The 18,314-nt window shown below is 49.0% G+C and overlaps 1 protein-coding gene across 1 annotated transcript in view; it reads right to left on the bottom strand.

Annotated features, from left to right (window-relative positions):
• The window catches only part of pgghg (protein-glucosylgalactosylhydroxylysine glucosidase), a 37,924-nt gene extending 22,365 nt beyond the window's left edge, over positions 1-15,559 (bottom strand). Inside the window, exons 1-6 of the mRNA XM_064929082.1 lie at positions 15,119-15,559; positions 13,218-13,428; positions 5,473-5,654; positions 4,127-4,380; positions 3,804-3,923; positions 2,526-2,657 (exon numbers count right to left, since the gene is read on the bottom strand). Of these exons, the coding sequence (XP_064785154.1) occupies positions 2,526-2,657; positions 3,804-3,923; positions 4,127-4,380; positions 5,473-5,654; positions 13,218-13,428; positions 15,119-15,383 (1,164 nt within the window). The 5' untranslated portion in view covers positions 15,384-15,559. The remainder of the gene's footprint in view (positions 1-2,525; positions 2,658-3,803; positions 3,924-4,126; positions 4,381-5,472; positions 5,655-13,217; positions 13,429-15,118) is intronic.
• Positions 15,560-18,314: the final 2,755 nt, after the last annotated feature.

Raw genomic sequence — 18,314 nt, 5'->3', positions numbered from 1 at the left:
AGGTGTTACCCGTGTGAGGTAGTGTTGGGGTCAGGTGTTACCCGTGTGAGGTAGTGTTGGGGTCAGGTGTTACCCGTGTGAGGTAGTGTTGGGGTCAGGTGTTACCCGTGTGAGGTAGTGTTGGGGTCAGGTGTTACCCGTGTGAGGTAGTGTTGGGGTCAGGTGTTACCCGTGTGAGGTAGTGTTGGGGTCAGGTGTTACCCGTGTGAGGTAGTGTTGGGGTCAGGTGTTACCTGTGTGAGGTAGAGGTAGTGTTGGTGTCAGGTGTTACCTGTGTGAGGTAGTGTTGGGGTCAGGTGTTACCTGTGTGAGGTAGTGTTGGTGTCAGGTGTTACCTGTGTGAGGTAGAGGTAGTGTTGGGGTCAGGTGTTACCTGTGTGAGGTAGAGGTAGTGTTGGGGTCAGGTGTTACCTGTGTGAGGTAGAGGTAGTGGTTGGGGTCAGGTGTTACCTGTGTGAGGTAGTGTTGGGGTCAAGTGTTACCTGTGTGAGGTAGAGGTAGTGTTGGGGTCAGGTGTTACCTGTGTGAGGTAGAGGTAGTGTTGGTGTCAGGTGTTACCTGTGTGAGGTAGTGTTGGGGTCAGGTGTTACCTGTGTGAGGTAGTGTTGGGGTCAGGTGTTACCTGTGTGAGGTAGTGTTGTGGTCAGGTGTTACCTGTGTGAGGTAGAGTTGGGGTCAGGTGTTACCTGTGTGAGGTAGTGTTGGGGTCATGTGTTACCCGTGTGAGGTAGAGGTAGTGTTGGGGTCAGGTGTTACCCGTGTGAGGTAGTGTTGGGGTCAGGTGTTACCCGTGTGAGGTAGTGTTGGGGTCAGGTGTTACCCGTGTGAGGTAGTGTTGGGGTCAGGTGTTACCCGTGTGAGGTAGTGTTGGGGTCAGGTGTTACCCGTGTGAGGTAGTGTTGGGGTCAGGTGTTACCCGTGTGAGGTAGTGTTGGGGTCAGGTGTTACCCGTGTGAGGTAGTGTTGGGGTCAGGTGTTACCCGTGTGAGGTAGTGTTGGGGTCAGGTGTTACCCGTGTGAGGTAGTGTTGGGGTCAGGTGTTACCCGTGTGAGGTAGTGTTGGGGTCAGGTGTTACCCGTGTGAGGTAGTGTTGGGGTCAGGTGTTACCCGTGTGAGGTAGTGTTGGGGTCAGGTGTTACCCATGTGAGGTAGTGTTGGGGTCAGGTGTTACCCGTGTGAGGTAGTGTTGGGGTCAGGTGTTACCCGTGTGAGGTAGTGTTGGGGTCAGGTGTTACCCGTGTGAGGTAGTGTTGGGGTCAGGTGTTACCCGTGTGAGGTAGTGTTGGGGTCAGGTGTTACCCGTGTGAGGTAGTGTTGGGGTCAGGTGTTACCTGTGTGAGGTAGTGTTGGGGTCAGGTGTTACCTGTGTGAGGTAGTGTTGGGGTCAGGTGTTACCTGTGTGAGGTAGAGTTGGGGTCAGGTGTTACCTGTGTGAGGTAGTGTTGGGGTCATGTGTTACCCGTGTGAGGTAGTGTTGGGGTCAGGTGTTACCCGTGTGAGGTAGAGGTAGTGTTGGGGTCAGGTGTTACCCGTGTGAGGTAGTGTTGGGGTCAGGTGTTACCCGTGTGAGGTAGTGTTGGGGTCAGGTGTTACCCGTGTGAGGTAGTGTGGGGTCAGGTGTTACCCGTGTGAGGTAGTGTTGGGGTCAGGTGTTACCCGTGTGAGGTAGTGTTGGGGTCAGGTGTTACCCGTGTGAGGTAGTGTTGGGGTCAGGTGTTACCTGTGTGAGGTAGTGTTGGGGTCAGGTGTTACCTGTGTGAGGTAGTGTTGGGGTCAGGTGTTACCTGTGTGAGGTAGTGTTGGGGTCAGGTGTTACCTGTGTGAGGTAGTGTTGGGGTCAGGTGTTACCTGTGTGAGGTAGTGTTGGGGTCAGGTGTTACCTGTGTGAGGTAGTGTTGGGGTCAGGTGTTACCTGTGTGAGGTAGTGTTGGGGTCAGGTGTTACCTGTGTGAGGTAGTGTTGGGGTCAGGTGTTACCTGTGTGAGGTAGTGTTGGGGTCAGGTGTTACCTGTGTGAGGTAGTGTTGGGGTCAGGTGTTACCTGTGTGAGGTAGTGTTGGGGTCAGGTGTTACCTGTGTGAGGTAGTGTTGGGGTCAGGTGTTACCTGTGTGAGGTAGTGTTGGGGTCAGGTGTTACCTGTGTGAGGTAGTGTTGGTGTCAGGTGTTACCTGTGTGAGGTAGAGGTAGTGTTGGGGTCAGGTGTTACCTGTGTGAGGTAGAGGTAGTGTTGGGGTCAGATGTTACCTGTGTGAGGTAGAGGTGGGGTCAGGTGTTACCTGTGTGAGGTAGAGGTAGTGTTGGGGTCAGGTGTTACCTGTGTGAGGTAGAGGTGGGGTCAGGTGTTACCTCTGTGAGGTAGAGGTAGTGTTGGGGTCAGGTGTTACCTGTGTGAGGTAGAGGTGGGGTCAGGTGTTACCTGTGTGAGGTAGAGGTAGTGTTGGGGTCAGGTGTTACCTGTGTGAGGTAGAGGTGGGGTCAGGTGTTACCTGTGTGAGGTAGAGGTAGTGTTGGGGTCAGGTGTTACCTGTGTGAGGTAGAGGTAGTGCTGGAAGGCCAGAGTAACGTCTCCGTTGATGTGGATCTCTTGTTGTCCGTATATATCTTCAGGACACACCTCCCTCCCTGACACAGCACTTTCCCACGGGAACTTTAGTCCCTGTTAGGAGGACAACATAATATCCCTTTCATCAGAACAGAACCCACTGACCCACATACACTACAATACACTACAAACACTACACACCACCACACACTATACACCACCACACACTACAAACACTAAACTACACACACTACAAACACTACACAGCACCACACACTACAAACACTAAACTACACACACTACAAACACATCACACCTATAAGTACAGCGAGGGAATACATTTTTAGTGTGTGATGCCTGATCCTGTGGGACCACTAACAGTGTCTTCAGAAACTATTCACACCCCTGACTTTTTCCACGTTGTTGTTGTTTACAGCTTGAATTTAAATGTAGATGTTCTATTAACATCTATCTATTAACATCTATTAAATGTAGATGTTGTGTCACTGGTCTACACACAATACCCCATAATCTTTACAAATTAATAAAAATGCCTTGAGTCAATAAGTATTCAACTCTGTTATGGCAAAGCCTAAATATGTTCAGGAGTAAAAATGTGCTTAACAAGTCACATAATAAATTGCATGGACTCACTCTGTGTGCAGTAATAGTGTTTAACATGATTTTAAATGACTACATCATCTCTGTACCACACACATACAATTATCTGTAAGGTCCCTCAGTCGAGCAGTGAGTTTCAAACACAGACTCAACCACAAAGACCAGGGAGGTTTTCCAATGCCTCGCAAAGAAGGGCACCGATTGGTAGATGGGTAATACTAAAAAACAATCAGACATTGAATATCTCTTTAAGCATGGTGACGTTATTAATTACACTTGGAATGGAGTATCAATACTGTGTGTAGATAGGTGAAAAAGAAAAATCTATTTCATCCATTTTGAATTCAGGATGTAACAACAACCAAAATGTGGAGTAGGTCGAGGTGTGTGCATACTTCCTTTAAGGAACTGTAAGGTATTCGTTCACACGACACTCAACAACACACAGTATGACCAAGATACAGGTTTCTGCTTGAAGCTGAAATCCTATAGTCACTATACAGTACCTAAAAAAAAGAATAAAAAAAAAAAATCACACAATATGACACCAAATATAAAACTTGCAGCCAGAAGATCACCGTGAGGCCTGGCAGTGAATAGGGAGTGTGAACACATGGCTTCAGAGAGAGAAGCCTGTACCTTGTAGCCTTGCTTCTCAGCATTGTCCTTAGCGCCATCTACTGTCCTCACCCGGTACTCAAGCACGGCCCGTGCTAACTGAGGGTAGAAGAGACCAATACTGGGGTACATCCAAGTGTCCTATACAGGGAGACAGAGGGCGAGGGACATTTCAGTCACACTAAAAGACACATGGTTCAGTAGGTAGAGGTTAGCCTAACACAACAAACCCTCTCCTTGAATACAGCCAGTTCCACTTATGTGTTGTAATCCAGTACACCTGATGAGTCAACTAACCACCTTTCCCTTCATTAGATACATCATGAAATAAACGTTGTCCTCACCTGGTCCCAGAACACGTGTCCCCAGTAGTCCTGCCCTGAGCCCCCGTTAGACAGTCCTCCAGGACTGACGCCGCCGAAATGACCGGGCGCCTCGTGCAACGAAGGGAAGGCACTGAGCAGGTAGAACATGCAGCCAATCAGAGCCCTGCTCAGGTCGTCTGGACCAGTCAGCTCCAGGGTGCTGCCCGCCCACAGCTCCTCCCACGCCCGGAGGTGCGAGGGACGAAGGTTCCCATTGGCCATCAGCTCCAGAGCTGTAAACATGTTTACGCTCGTTGCCATGACATGATTCGTTTTTACTTATTTTTTCAAATTGGTAAAAAACATAAACAATAATATGTCCAATATACTGTATCCCCACTTAGAAGTTATTAAAACACTTGTGTCCTGGATGATAAAAACAAAGAAAACATCTAATGATGTACCCACTGTGCTAACACCTACATCACTACTACACCTACATCACTACTACAACTACATCACTACTACACCTACACCACTACTACACCTACATCACTACAACACCTACATCACTGCTACACCTACATCACTGCTACACCTACATCACTGCTACACCTACATCACTGCTACACCTACACCACTGCTACACCTACATCACTGCTACACCTACATCACTGCTACACCTACATCACTGCTACACCTACATCACTGCTACACCTACATCACTGCTACACCTACATCACTGCTACACCTACATCACTGCTACACCTACATCACTGCTACACCTACACCACTGCTACACCTACATCACTGCTACACCTACACCACTGCTACACCTACATCACTGCTACACCTACACCACTGCTACACCTACATCACTGCTACACCTACATCACTGCTACACCTACATCACTGCTACACCTACACCACTACTACATCACTACTACACCTACACCACTACTACACCTACATCACTGCTACACCTACACCACTACTACATCACTACTACACCTACACCACTACTACATCACTACTACACCTACATCACTACTACACCTACACCACTACTACACCTACATCACTACTACACCTACATCACTACTACACCTACACCACTACTACACCTACATCACTACTACACCTACACCACTACTACACCTACACCACTACTACACCTACATCACTACTATAATGGCAGAGTTAAACTGACGTTAACTTGAGACGGGGCTGGTCGTGTCCTCTAATCACCGAGTAATGCCACACCTCGTCATAACGAGCCTCAGTCCGACATGTCCCACTAGATGTACCGCAGCGGAGACTTCAGCTGCAACTTCATCAAGATAGTTTTCATCAGGAGGATAGTTGAGCTCACTCCCTTTCTTTACCTGTGTCGTAGTGAGCCTGTACGCTGTCCTGACTGCCCGCCACCGCCACCACGAACCCCCAGCGGGACTGGGCCTGGTCGGGCAGCACGGTAAGGGAAGGGGTGATGGGGGTCCAGATCATGTGGATGCTGGGACAGACGCCACCAGCGACCTCAGCCGTGGTGGTCTGGCCCTGGATGTAACTAGGGAAGGAAAAGGGTGATTGTGAGCTGAGCTGAATGCTGGGGACTTTTGTATTTAAAAGGTCCAATGCAGAATTTTGCTTAAGACTGTCTGGGTGGTCTGAGTGGGGAGGGGGAAAACTAGCTGTTATTGGCTGAGAGGTTTGGAACTCTTTCTTATTGGTCTATTAACATGTCACAACTTTCAAACAGCTTGTACACTAAAAGGGCATTATCATCATTACCCTCATTATTACATCATTATCATATATATCATCATTATCATCCATTCTCATCATTATCATCTATCATCATCATCTATATCATCTATCATCATCATTACATCATTATCATCATCACCATCATTAACACCATTAGCATCATTATCATATAAATCATCATTATCTATATCATCATATATATCATCATTATCATCATCATTATCATCATCATCATCATTATTATCACACTTTCACAGTAGAATTCCAACCTCAGTGTGGAAATATACACCGAACTAAAATATAAAACAAAACAGGTAAAGTGCTGGTCCCATGTTTCATGAGATGAAATAAAAGATCCCAGAAATGTTCCATTCGCACAAAAAAAAGCTTATTTCTGTCAAATGTTGTGCAGACATTTCTTTACATCCCTGTTGGTGAGAATGTGTCCACCTGACAGGTGTGGCCTATCAACAAGCTGATTAAACAGCATGGTGCACCTTGTGTTGGAGACAATAAAAGGCCACTCTAAAATGTGCAGTTTTGTCACAAAACACAATGCTCATTCCTCTACAATAATCCACCTCCAATGTGTCATTGTAGCAAAGTATTTATAAACAACAACAAAAAAATCAGATCTCTTAAAAGTTTCCTTTATATTTGATCTGTGCCATAATTAATTTTGGCCCAATAGACCTGGCATATTCCATCTTTCAAGGAGCTTTCCATTTTGAATGGGTTATTTTGCCTAAAAAAAAACAACAACCTTTAGGCCTACCTATAGAAGAAAAAAATATCTAACTCTGCATCTGGCAAGAGAGGCCTAAAGGGTGTTGAGCATCCCCAGTGGCTCTGCAAGTCTGGAGAGGATATTCTCCACTGCTAGTCTGGAGAGGATATTCTCCTCTGCTAGTCTAGAGAGGATATTCTCCTCTGCTAGTCTGGAGAGGATATTCTCCACTGCTAGTCTGGAGAGGATATTCTCCACTGCTAGTCTGGAGAGGATATTCACCACTGCTAGTCTGGAGAGGATATTCACCACTGCTAGTCTAGAGAGGATATTCTCCACTGCTAGTCTAGAGAGGATATTCTCCACTGCTAGTCTGGAGAGGATATTCTCCACTGCTAGTCTGGAGAGGATATTCTCCACTGCTAGTCTGGAGAGGATATTCTCCACTGCTAGTCTAGAGAGGATATTCTCCACTGCTAGTCTGGAGAGGATATTCTCCACTGCTAGTCTAGAGAGGATATTCTCCACTGCTAGTCTGGAGAGGATATTCTCCACTGCTAGTCTGGAGAGGATATTCACCACTGCTAGTCTAGAGAGGATATTCTCCACTGCTGGTCTAGAGAGGATATTCTCCACTGCTAGTCTAGAGAGGATATTCTCCACTGCTGGTCTAGAGAGGATATTCTCCACTGCTGGTCTAGAGAGGATATTCTCCACTGCTGGTCTAGAGAGGATATTCTCCACTGCTGGTCTAGAGAGGATATTCTCCACTGCTAGTCTAGAGAGGATATTCTCCACTGCTAGTCTGGAGAGGATATTCTCCACTGCTGGTCTAGAGAGGATATTCTCCACTGCTGGTCTAGAGAGGATATTCTCCACTGCTGGTCTAGAGAGGATATTCTCCACTGCTGGTCTGGAGAGGATATTCTCCACTGCTAGTCTGGAGAGGATATTCTCCACTGCTAGTCTAGAGAGGATATTCTCCACTGCTAGTCTGGAGAGGATATTCACCACTGCTAGTCTGGAGAGGATATTCTCCACTGCTAGTCTGGAGAGGATATTCTCCACTGCTAGTCTAGAGAGGATATTCTCCACTGCTGGTCTAGAGAGGATATTCTCCACTGCTAGTCTGGAGAGGATATTCTCCACTGCTAGTCTGGAGAGGATATTCTCCACTGCTAGTCTGGAGAGGATATTCACCACTGCTAGTCTGGAGAGGATATTCACCACTGCTAGTCTGGAGAGGATATTCTCCACTGCTAGTCTGGAGAGGATATTCTCCACTGCTGGTCGGCTCTCCAGGATCCATCGTATGAGCTTGAAGCCCCAGACTGGCCAAACTGCTGTTTCTAAAAATGAATTCAAAGGCACTGTAGACTGAGCCAAAGGCATTTTTTGCTTAATTTGTATTTAATTATAAGTAAGTCACAGTCTATATGCGCCATTTATAGACTATAATGATTTAATACAATGACATGTTGTTTAAATGCTGACCGCTTTATTTCCCTACCAAGTCGCGGTGGTATACAGAAGACGGCCCTATTTGGTAAAACACCAAGTCCATATTATGTCAAGAAAAGCTCAAATAAGCAAAGAGAAACGACAGTCCATCATTACTTTAAGACATTTCAAGAACTTTGAAAGTTTCTTCAAGTGCAGTCGCAGAAACCATCAAGCGCTACGATGAAACTGGCTCTCATGAGGACCGCCACAGGAAAGGAAGACCCAGAGTTACCTCTGCTGCAGAGGATAAGTTCATTAGAGAGTTACCAGCCTCAGAAATTGCAGCCCAAATAAATGTTTCAGTCAGGTCAAGTAACAGATACATCAATCAGGCTTTCATGGTCAAATTGCTGCAAAGAAACCACTACTAAATAAAGGACACCAATAATAAGAAGAGACTTGCTTGGGCCAAGAAACATGAGCAATGGACATGTGGACACGAGCAATGGACAATGGACTGGTGGAAATGTGTCCTTTGTTCTGGAGTCCAAATTGGAGACTTTTTTTGGAGACTTTTGGTTCCCACGTGAAGCATGGGGGAGGAGGTGCGTGGTTCCCACCGTGAAGCATGGGAGAGGAGGTGTGTGGTTCCCACCGTGAAGCATGGGGGAGGAGGTGTGTGGTTCCCACCGTGAAGCATGGGAGAGGAGGTGTGTGGTTCCCACAGTGAAGCATGGGGGAGGAGGTGTGTGGTTCCCACCGTGAAGCATGGAGGAGGAGATGTGTGGTTCCCGCCATGAAGCATGGAGGAGGAGGTGTGTGGTTCCCACCGTGAAGCATGGGGGAGGAGGTGTGTGGTTCCCACCATGAAGCATGGAGGAGGAGGTGTGTGGTTCCCACCATGAAGCATAGAGGAGGAGGTGTGTCGTTCCCACCGTGAAGCATGGAGGTGTGTGGTTCCCACCGTGAAGCATGGGAGAGGAGGTGTGTGGTTCCCACCGTGAAGCATGGGGGAGGAGGTGTGTGGTTCCCACCGTGAAGCATGGGAGAGGAGGTGTGTGGTTCCCACAGTGAAGCATGGGGGAGGAGGTGTGTGGTTCCCACCGTGAAGCATGGAGGAGGAGATGTGTGGTTCCCACCATGAAGCATGGAGGAGGAGGTGTGTGGTTCCCACCGTGAAGCATGGGGGAGGAGGTGTGTGGTTCCCACCATGAAGCATGGAGGAGGAGGTGTGTTGTTCCCACCATGAAGCATAGAGGAGGAGGTGTGTGTTTCCCACCGTGAAGCATGGAGGTGTGTGGTTCCCACCGTGAAGCATGGAGGACGTGGTGTGTGGTTCCCACCGTGAAGCATAGAGGAGGTGGTGTGTGGTTCCCACCGTGAAGCATGGAGGTGTGTGGTTCCCACCGTGAAGCATGGAGGACGTAGTGTGTGGTTCCCACTGTGAAGCATGGAGGACGTGGTGTGTGGTTCCCACCATGAAGCATGGAGGAGGTGGTGTGTGGTTCCCACCGTGAAGCATGAAGGAGGTGGTGTGTGGTTCCCACCGTGAAGCATGGAGGAGGTGGTGTGTTGGTGCTTTGCTGGTGACACTGTCAGTGATTTATTTAGAATTAAAGGCACACTTAACCAGCATGGCTAGCACAGCATTCTGCAGCGATACGCCATCCCATCTGGTTTGGGCTTAGTGGGACTATCATTTGTTTTTCAACAGGACAATGACCCAACACACCTCCAGGCTGTGTAAGGGACATTTGACCAAGAAGGAGAGTGATGACCTGGCCTCCACAATCACCCCAACCAAATCGGACCTCCACATCTGGCTTCTTCACCTGCGGGATTGTCTGAGATCAGCCACCAGGACAGCTGATGAAACTGTGGGTTTGGACAACCAAAGAATTTCTGCACAAACTGTCATAAACCGTCTCAGGGAAGCTCATCTGTGTCCTCACCAGGGTCTTGACTTGACTGCAGTTCAGCGTCGTAACTGACTTCAGTAGGTAAATGCTCACCTTCGACGGCCACTGGCACGCTGGGGAAGTGTGCTCTTCACGGATGAATCCCGGTTTTGACTGTACCGGGCAGACAGCGTGTATGGAGTCATATGGGCGAGTGGTTTGCTGATGTCAACGTTGTGAACAGAGTGCCCCATGGTGGCGGTGGGGGGATTGTGAACAGAGTGCCCCATGGTGGCGGTGGGGGGGTTGTGAACAGAGTGCCCCATGGTGGCGGTGGGGGGGTTGTGAACAGAGTGCCCCATGGTGGCGGTGGGGGGGTTGTGAACAGAGTGCCCCATGGTGGCGGTGGGGGGGTTGGAACAGAGTGCCCCATGGTGGCGGTGGGGGGGTTGTGAACAGAGTGCCCCATGGTGGCGGTGGGGGGGTTGTGAACAGAGTGCCCCATGGTGGCGGTGGGGTTATAGTATGGGCAGGCATAAGCTACAGAAAAGGAAAACAAATGCATTTTATCGATGGCAATTTGAATGCACAGAGACACCGTGACGAGATCTTGAGGCCCATTGTTGTGCCATTCAGCCACCACCATCGCGCTGCATGAGGCAAATGGTGGTCACACCAGATACTGACTGGGTGTCTCATCCACACCAGATACTGACTGGGTGTCTGATCCACACCAGATACCGACTGGGTGTCTGCTCCACACCAGATACCGACTGGGTGTCTGATCCACACCAGATACCGACTGGGTGTCTGATCCACGCCAGATACCGACTGGGTGTCTGCTCCACGCCAGATACCGACTGGGTGTCTGCTCCACACCAGATACCGACTGGGTGTCTGATCCACGCCAGATACTGACTGGGTGTCTGCTCCACACCAGATACTGACTGGGTGTCTGCTCCACACCAGATACTGACTGGGTGTCTGATCCACACCAGATACTGACTGGGTGTCTGATCCACACCAGATACCGACTGGGTGTCTGATCCACGCCAGATACCGACTGGGTGTCTGATCCACGCCAGATACCGACTGGGTGTCTGATCCACGCCAGATACCGACTGGGTGTCTGATCCACGCCAGATTCTGACTGGGTGTCTGATCCACACCAGATACCGACTGGGTGTCTGATCCAGGCCAGATACTGACTGGGTGTCTGATCCACACCAGATACTGACTGGGTGTCTGATCCACGCCAGATACTGACTGGGTGTCTGATCCACGCCAGATACTGACTGGGTGTCTGATCCAGGCCAGATACCGACTGGGTGTCTGCTCCACACCAGATACTGACTGGGTGTCTGATCCACACCAGATACTGACTGGGTGTCTGATCCACACCAGATACCGACTGGGTGTCTGATCCACACCAGATACCGACTGGGTGTCTGATCCACACCAGATACCGACTGGGTGTCTGATCCACGCCAGATACCGACTGGGTGTCTGATCCACGCCAGATACCGACTGGGTGTCTGATCCACGCCAGATACCGACTGGGTGTCTGATCCACGCCAGATACCGACTGGGTGTCTGATCCACGCCAGATACCGACTGGGTGTCTGATCCACGCCAGATTCTGACTGGGTGTCTGATCCACACCAGATACCGACTGGGTGTCTGATCCAGGCCAGATACTGACTGGGTGTCTGATCCACACCAGATACTGACTGGGTGTCTGATCCACGCCAGATACTGACTGGGTGTCTGATCCACACCAGATACTGACTGGGTGTCTGATCCACACCAGATACTGACTGGGTGTCTGATCCAGGCCAGATACCGACTGGGTGTCTGATCCACGCCAGATACTGACTGGGTGTCTGATCCAGGCCAGATACCGACTGGGTGTCTGATCCAGGCCAGATACTGACTGGGTGTCTGATCCACACCAGATACTGACTGGGTGTCTGATCCACACCAGATACTGACTGGGTGTCTGATCCAGGCCAGATACCGACTGGGTGTCTGATCCACACCAGATACCGACTGGGTGTTCTGCTCCACACCAGATACTGACTGGGTGTCTGCTCCACACTTTTTTTTTGGTATCTGTGATAAAAGGTATCTGTGATATCTGTATTCCCAGTCATGTGAAATCCATAGATTAGGGCCTAATGAATTTATTTGACTGATTGCCTTTATATGAACTGAAATTGTTGCATTTAAAATAAAATAAATTGTACAGTGTACATAAAAACACAGGAAAATCAAGTCTAAGAGTAGGAATGCTGACCTTGGATCAGTTTGGCTTGTTAGATTATAATGAGTAGATAGGGGCTCTTTTTTTACCTTTATTTAACCAGGCAAGTCAGCTAAGAACACATTCTTATTTTCAACGACGGCCTAGGAACAGTGGGTTAACTGCCTGTTCAGGGGCAGAACGACAGTACCATGTCAGCTCGGGGATTTGAACATGCAACCTTCCAGGTACTAGTCCAACACTCTAACCTCTAGGCTACCCTGCCGCCCTATATGAATAAAGGACCTGGGGTTTCAGTCTTTTGATCTATGGAAACAGTACAACTGACACAACTATCATATTACCAAGTGAAAAACAACACAGAGAAAGGCTGTAGAAACGCAATGGGAAAGAAACTACAGCTCACTGCTGCTACAAACAAGGCCATTGAATCTTTCTGTTTCTGTCCATCAAGCTTCCTTCCTAGTTCTCCCTTCCTAGGTCTCCCTTCCTTCCTTCCTAGGTCTTCCTTCCTTCCTAGTTCTCCCTTCCTTCCTTCCTTCCTAGGTCTCCCTTCCTTCCTTCCTTCCTAGTTCTCCCTTCCTTCCTTCCTTCCTTCCTTCCTCGTTCTCCCTTCCTTCCTTCCTCCCTTCCTAGTTCTCCCTTCCTTCATTCCTAGTTCTCCCTTCCTTCCTTCCTTCCTTCATTCCTAGTTCTCCCTTCCTTCCTTCCTTCCTTCATTCCTAGTTCTCCCTTCCTTCCTTCCTTCCTTCCTTCCTTCCTAGTTCTCCCTTCCTTCCTTCCTTCATTCCTAGTTCTCCCTTCCTTCCTTCCTTCATTCCTAGTTCTCCCTTCCTTCCTTCCTTCCTTCCTTGTTCTCCCTTCCTTCCTTCCTTCCTTCCTTCCTAGGTCTCCCTTCCTTCCTAGGTCTCCCTTCCTTCCTAGGTCTCCCTTCCTTCCTAGGTCTCCCTTCCTTCCTAGGTCTCCCTTCCTTCCTAGGTCTCCCTTCCTTCCCAGTTCGCCATTCCTTCCTAGTTCGCCATTTATTCTCACCTGGCTCCTTTGTAGTCCGGTTCAGAATGGAACACTATGTCATCGCTTTGAGGCGTGAACCTACTGTCCAGCTTGATTGTGATTGGCTCCCGGGAGGTGCCCTGACGAATCATCAGGACCTCCATGACCAAGAGGTTGGGATGGTGTCGATGGGTGTAGAGAGACTGGGAGGCAATAACACTAACTGTCCTCAGAGAGTGGGTGAATATACCTGGAGAGGAGAGGAGAGACAGACGAGACAGACGAGACAAATGCAGTGATACAACTGTAAAGCTTGGAAACAATTTAATTCAAACGAGGCTACCTCAAATCAAGAGTTATTGGTCACATACACATGGTTAGCAGATGTTCATGGTCACATGGTTAGCAGATGTTCATGGTTAGCAGATGTTCATGGTCACATGGTAAGCAGATGTTCATGGTCACATGGTAAGCAGATGTTCATGGTCACATGGTAAGCAGATGTTCATGGTCACATGGTTAGCAGATGTTCATGGTCACATGGTTAGCAGATGTTCATGGTCACATGGTTAGCAGATGTTAATGTGAGTGTAGCGAAATGCTTGTGCTTCTAGTTCCGACCATGTAGTAATATCTAACAATTCCACAACAACTACCTAATACACACAAGTGTAAAGGAATTAATAAGAATATGTACATATACATCTGTCGTTCTGCCCCTGAACAGGCAGTTAACCCACTGTTCCCAGGCCGTCATTGTAAATAAGAATTTGTTCTTAACTGACTTGCCTAGTTACATAAAGGTTAAAAATAAAGTGATGATGAATGTGTCAGCACATGGTATTCAGCCCTTTACATGTAGAATACACAGACCTCATCATCTGTTCTTGATCTGCAGTAAACCACATGTTCCAACATACCCGTGTGTGTCTAGACTGTACCAACGTACCCGTGTGTGTGTGTGTGTGTGTCTAGACTGTACCAACGTACCTGTGTGTGTGTGTGTCTAGACTGTACCAACGTACCTGTGTGTGTGTGTGTGTGTGTGTGTGTGTGTGTGTGTGTGTGTGTGTGTGTGTCTAGACTGTACCAACGTACCTGTGTGTGTGTGTGTCTAGACTGTACCAACGTACCTGTGTGTGTGTGTCTAGACTGTACCAACGTACCTGTGTGTGTGTGTCTAGACTGTACCAACGTACCTGTGTGTGTGTGTCTAGACTGTACCAACGTACCTGTGTGTGTGTGTCTAGACTGTACCAACGTACCTGTGTGTGTGTGTCTAGACTGTACCAACGTACCTGTGTGTGTGTGTGTGTGTGTGTGTGTGTGTGTGTGTATCTAGACTGTACCAACGTACCTGTGTGTATCTAGACTGTACCAACGTACCTGTACCTGTGTGTGTATCTAGACTGTACCAACGTACCTGTGTGTGTATCTAGACTGTACCAACGTACCTGTGTGTGTGTCTAGACTGTACCAACGTACCTGTGTGTGTGTCTAGACTGTACCAACGTACCTGTGTGTGTGTCTAGACTGTACCAACGTACCCGTGTGTATCTAGACTGTACCAACGTACCTGTGTGTGTATCTAGACTGTACCAACGTACCTGTGTGTGTATCTAGACTGTACCAACGTACCTGTGTGTGTGTCTAGACTGTACCAACGTACCTGTGTGTGTGTCTAGACTGTACCAACGTACCTGTGTGTGTGTCTAGACTGTAGCAACGTACCTGTGTGTGTGTCTAGACTGTACCAACGTACCTGTGTGTATCTAGACTGTACCAACGTACCTGTGTGTATCTAGACTGTACCAACGTACCTGTGTGTATCTAGACTGTACCAACGTACATGTGTGTGTGTCTAGACTGTACCAACGTACCTGTGTGTATCTAGACTGTACCAACGTACCTGTGTGTGTGTCTAGACTGTAGCAACGTACCTGTGTGTGTGTCTAGACTGTAGGAGTGTTGCAGATGCCCTGCCTTATCCACCTCATCTAGATCCATCCTCACAGCCAGAGGACAGGGGAGATTGGCACGGTGACAGTCCCCGCCCTCGCCGTTATAGACTCCACCCATGTGCATGATGTCACCGTACACCCTCCAACCCAGCAGCCCATTGGCCAGCGGAGGAAGGAAGCGAGGGTCAAGGGGCAGGAGGTCAGTGGTGAAGATGTAGGGGTCAGCTGGGGTCTCATTGGTCATCGTGGGGAGAGCGTGTCCTCTTCCACTTAGGATGATAAAAGGTTAAGTCAATGGTACCTACAACAGAACAGAACAGTACACACAGAATGCCTGTCACACACAGAATGCCTGTCACACACACAGAATGCCTGTCACACACAGAATGCCTGTCACACACACAATGCCTGTCACACACAGAATGCACACACAGAATGCCTGTCACACACACACACACACACACACAGAATGCCTATGTCACACACACCTGTCACACACACAATGCCATGCCTGTCACACACACACACACAATGCCTGTCACACACACACACACAATGCCTGTCACACACACACAATGCCTATGTCACACACACACAATGCCTGTCACACACACACACAAATGCCTGTCACACACACACACACACAACAATGCCTGTCACACACACACACACACACAATGCCTGTCACACACACACACACACAATGCCTGTCACACACACACACACACAATGCCTGTCACACACACACATGCCTGCCTCACACACACACACACACACACACACACACACACACACACACACACACACAGAATGCCTGTCACACACACACACACAGAATGCCTGTCAGTGGCACCACACAATTCTACAACAGGTATTACAACAGCCCAATGCCTACCCAGATGCCTCCTACAACAGAATGCCCAACACACAATGCCTGTCTGCCTGTCCTACCCAGACTGCCTGTCACAGCCTGTCACACAAACAGCCCAATGCCTGTCTGCTGCTGTCCTACCCAGACTGACAGGTAGTACAACAGCCCAATGCTCTGCTGTCCTACCCAGACTGACAGAATGCCTGTCACAACAGCCCAGAATGCCTGTCACACACACACACACAATGCCTGTCCTACCAGGTAGACACAATGCCTGTCACAGGAAGCCTGTCACAACAGCCCAATGCCTGTCACACACACACACACAATGCCTGTCCACAAACACAGACTGACAGGTATTACAACAGCCCAATGCTCTGCTGTCCTACCCAGACTGACAGGTCCTCCTACAACAGCCCAATGCTCTGCTGTCCTACCCAGACTGACAGGTATTACAACAGCCCAATGCTCTGCTGTCCTACCCAGACTGACAGGTATTATAGAGCCCAATGCTCTGCTGTCCTACCCAGACTGACAGGTATTATAGAGCCCAATGCTCTGCTGTCCTACCCAGACTGACAGGTAGTACAGAGCCCAATGCTCTGCTGTCCTACCCAGACTGACAGGTATTATAGAGCCCAATGCTCTGCTGTCCTACCCAGACTGACAGGTATTACAACAGCCCAATGCTCTGCTGTCCTACCCAGACTGACAGGTAGTACAACAGCCCAATGCTCTGCTGTCCTACCCAGACTGACAGGTATTACAACAGCCCAATGCTCTGCTGTCCTACCCAGACTGACAGGTATTATAGAGCCCAATGCTCTGCTGTCCTACCCAGACTGACAGGTAGTACAACAGCCCAATGCTCTGCTGTCCTACCCAGACTGACAGGTATTATAGAGCCCAATGCTCTGCTGTCCTACCCAGACTGACAGGTAGTACAACAGCCCAATGCTCTGCTGTCCTACCCAGACTGACAGGTAGTACAACAGCCCAATGCTCTGCTGTCCTACCCAGACTGACAGGTATTACAACAGCCCAATGCTCTGCTGTCCTACCCAGACTGACAGGTAGTACAACAGCCCAATGCTCTGCTGTCCTACCCAGACTGACAGGTATTACAACAGCCCAATGCTCTGCTGTCCTACCCAGACTGACAGGTATTACAACAGCCCAATGCTCTGCTGTCCTACCCAGACTGACAGGTATTATAGAGCCCAATGCTCTGCTGTCCTACCCAGACTGACAGGTATTATAGAGCCCAATGCTCTGCTGTCCTACCCAGACTGACAAGTATTACAGAGCCCAATGCTCTGCTGTCCTACCCAGACTGACAGGTATTATAGAGCCCAATGCTCTGCTGTCCTACCCAGACTGACAGGTAGTACAACAGCCCAATGCTCTGCTGTCCTACCCAGACTGACAGGTATTATAGAGCCCAATGCTCTGCTGTCCTACCCAGACTGACAGGTATATAGAGCCCAATGCTCTGCTGTCCTACCCAGACTGACAGGTATTACCCCCAATGCTCTGCTGTCCTGCTGTCCTACCCAGACTGACAGGTATTACAACAGCCCAATGCTCTGCTGTCCTACCCAGACTGACAGGTAGTACAACAGCCCAATGCTCTGCTGTCCTACCCAGACTGACAGGTAGTACAACAGCCCAATGCTCTGCTGTCCTACCCAGACTGACAGGTAGTACAACAGCCCAATGCTCTGCTGTCCTACCCAGACTGACAGGTATTAATGCTCTGCTGTCCTACCCAGACTGACAGGTATAGAGCCCAATGCTCTGCTGTCCTACCCAGACTGACAGGTATTATAGAGCCCAATGCTCTGCTGTCCTACCCAGACTGACAGGTATTATAACAGCCCAATGCTCTGCTGTCCTACCCAGACTGACAGGTATTATAGAGCCCAATGCTCTGCTGTCCTACCCAGACTGACAGGTAGTACAACAGCCCAATGCTCTGCTGTCCTACCCAGACTGACAGGTATTATAGAGCAACAGCCCAATGCTCTGCTGTCCTACCCAGACTGACAGGTATTATAGAGCCCAATACCCAGACTGACAGCCCAGCCCAATGCTCTGCTGTCCTACCCAGACTGACAGGTATTACAACAGCCCAATGCTCTGCTGTCCTACCCAGACTGACAGGTATTATAGAGCCCAATGCTCTGCTGTCCTACTCCAGACTGACAGGTATTACAACAGCCCAATGCTCTCTGCTGTCCTACCCAGACTGACAGGTATTATAGAGCCCAATGCTCTGCTGTCCTACCCAGACTGACAGGTATT

The sequence above is a fragment of the Oncorhynchus masou genome, chromosome 22, assembly GCF_036934945.1.
Source record: "Oncorhynchus masou masou isolate Uvic2021 chromosome 22, UVic_Omas_1.1, whole genome shotgun sequence".
NCBI lineage: Eukaryota > Metazoa > Chordata > Actinopteri > Salmoniformes > Salmonidae > Oncorhynchus > Oncorhynchus masou.
The sequence above is the reverse complement of the archived record's forward strand: the minus strand, read 5'-3'. Positions and strand labels throughout refer to the sequence as shown.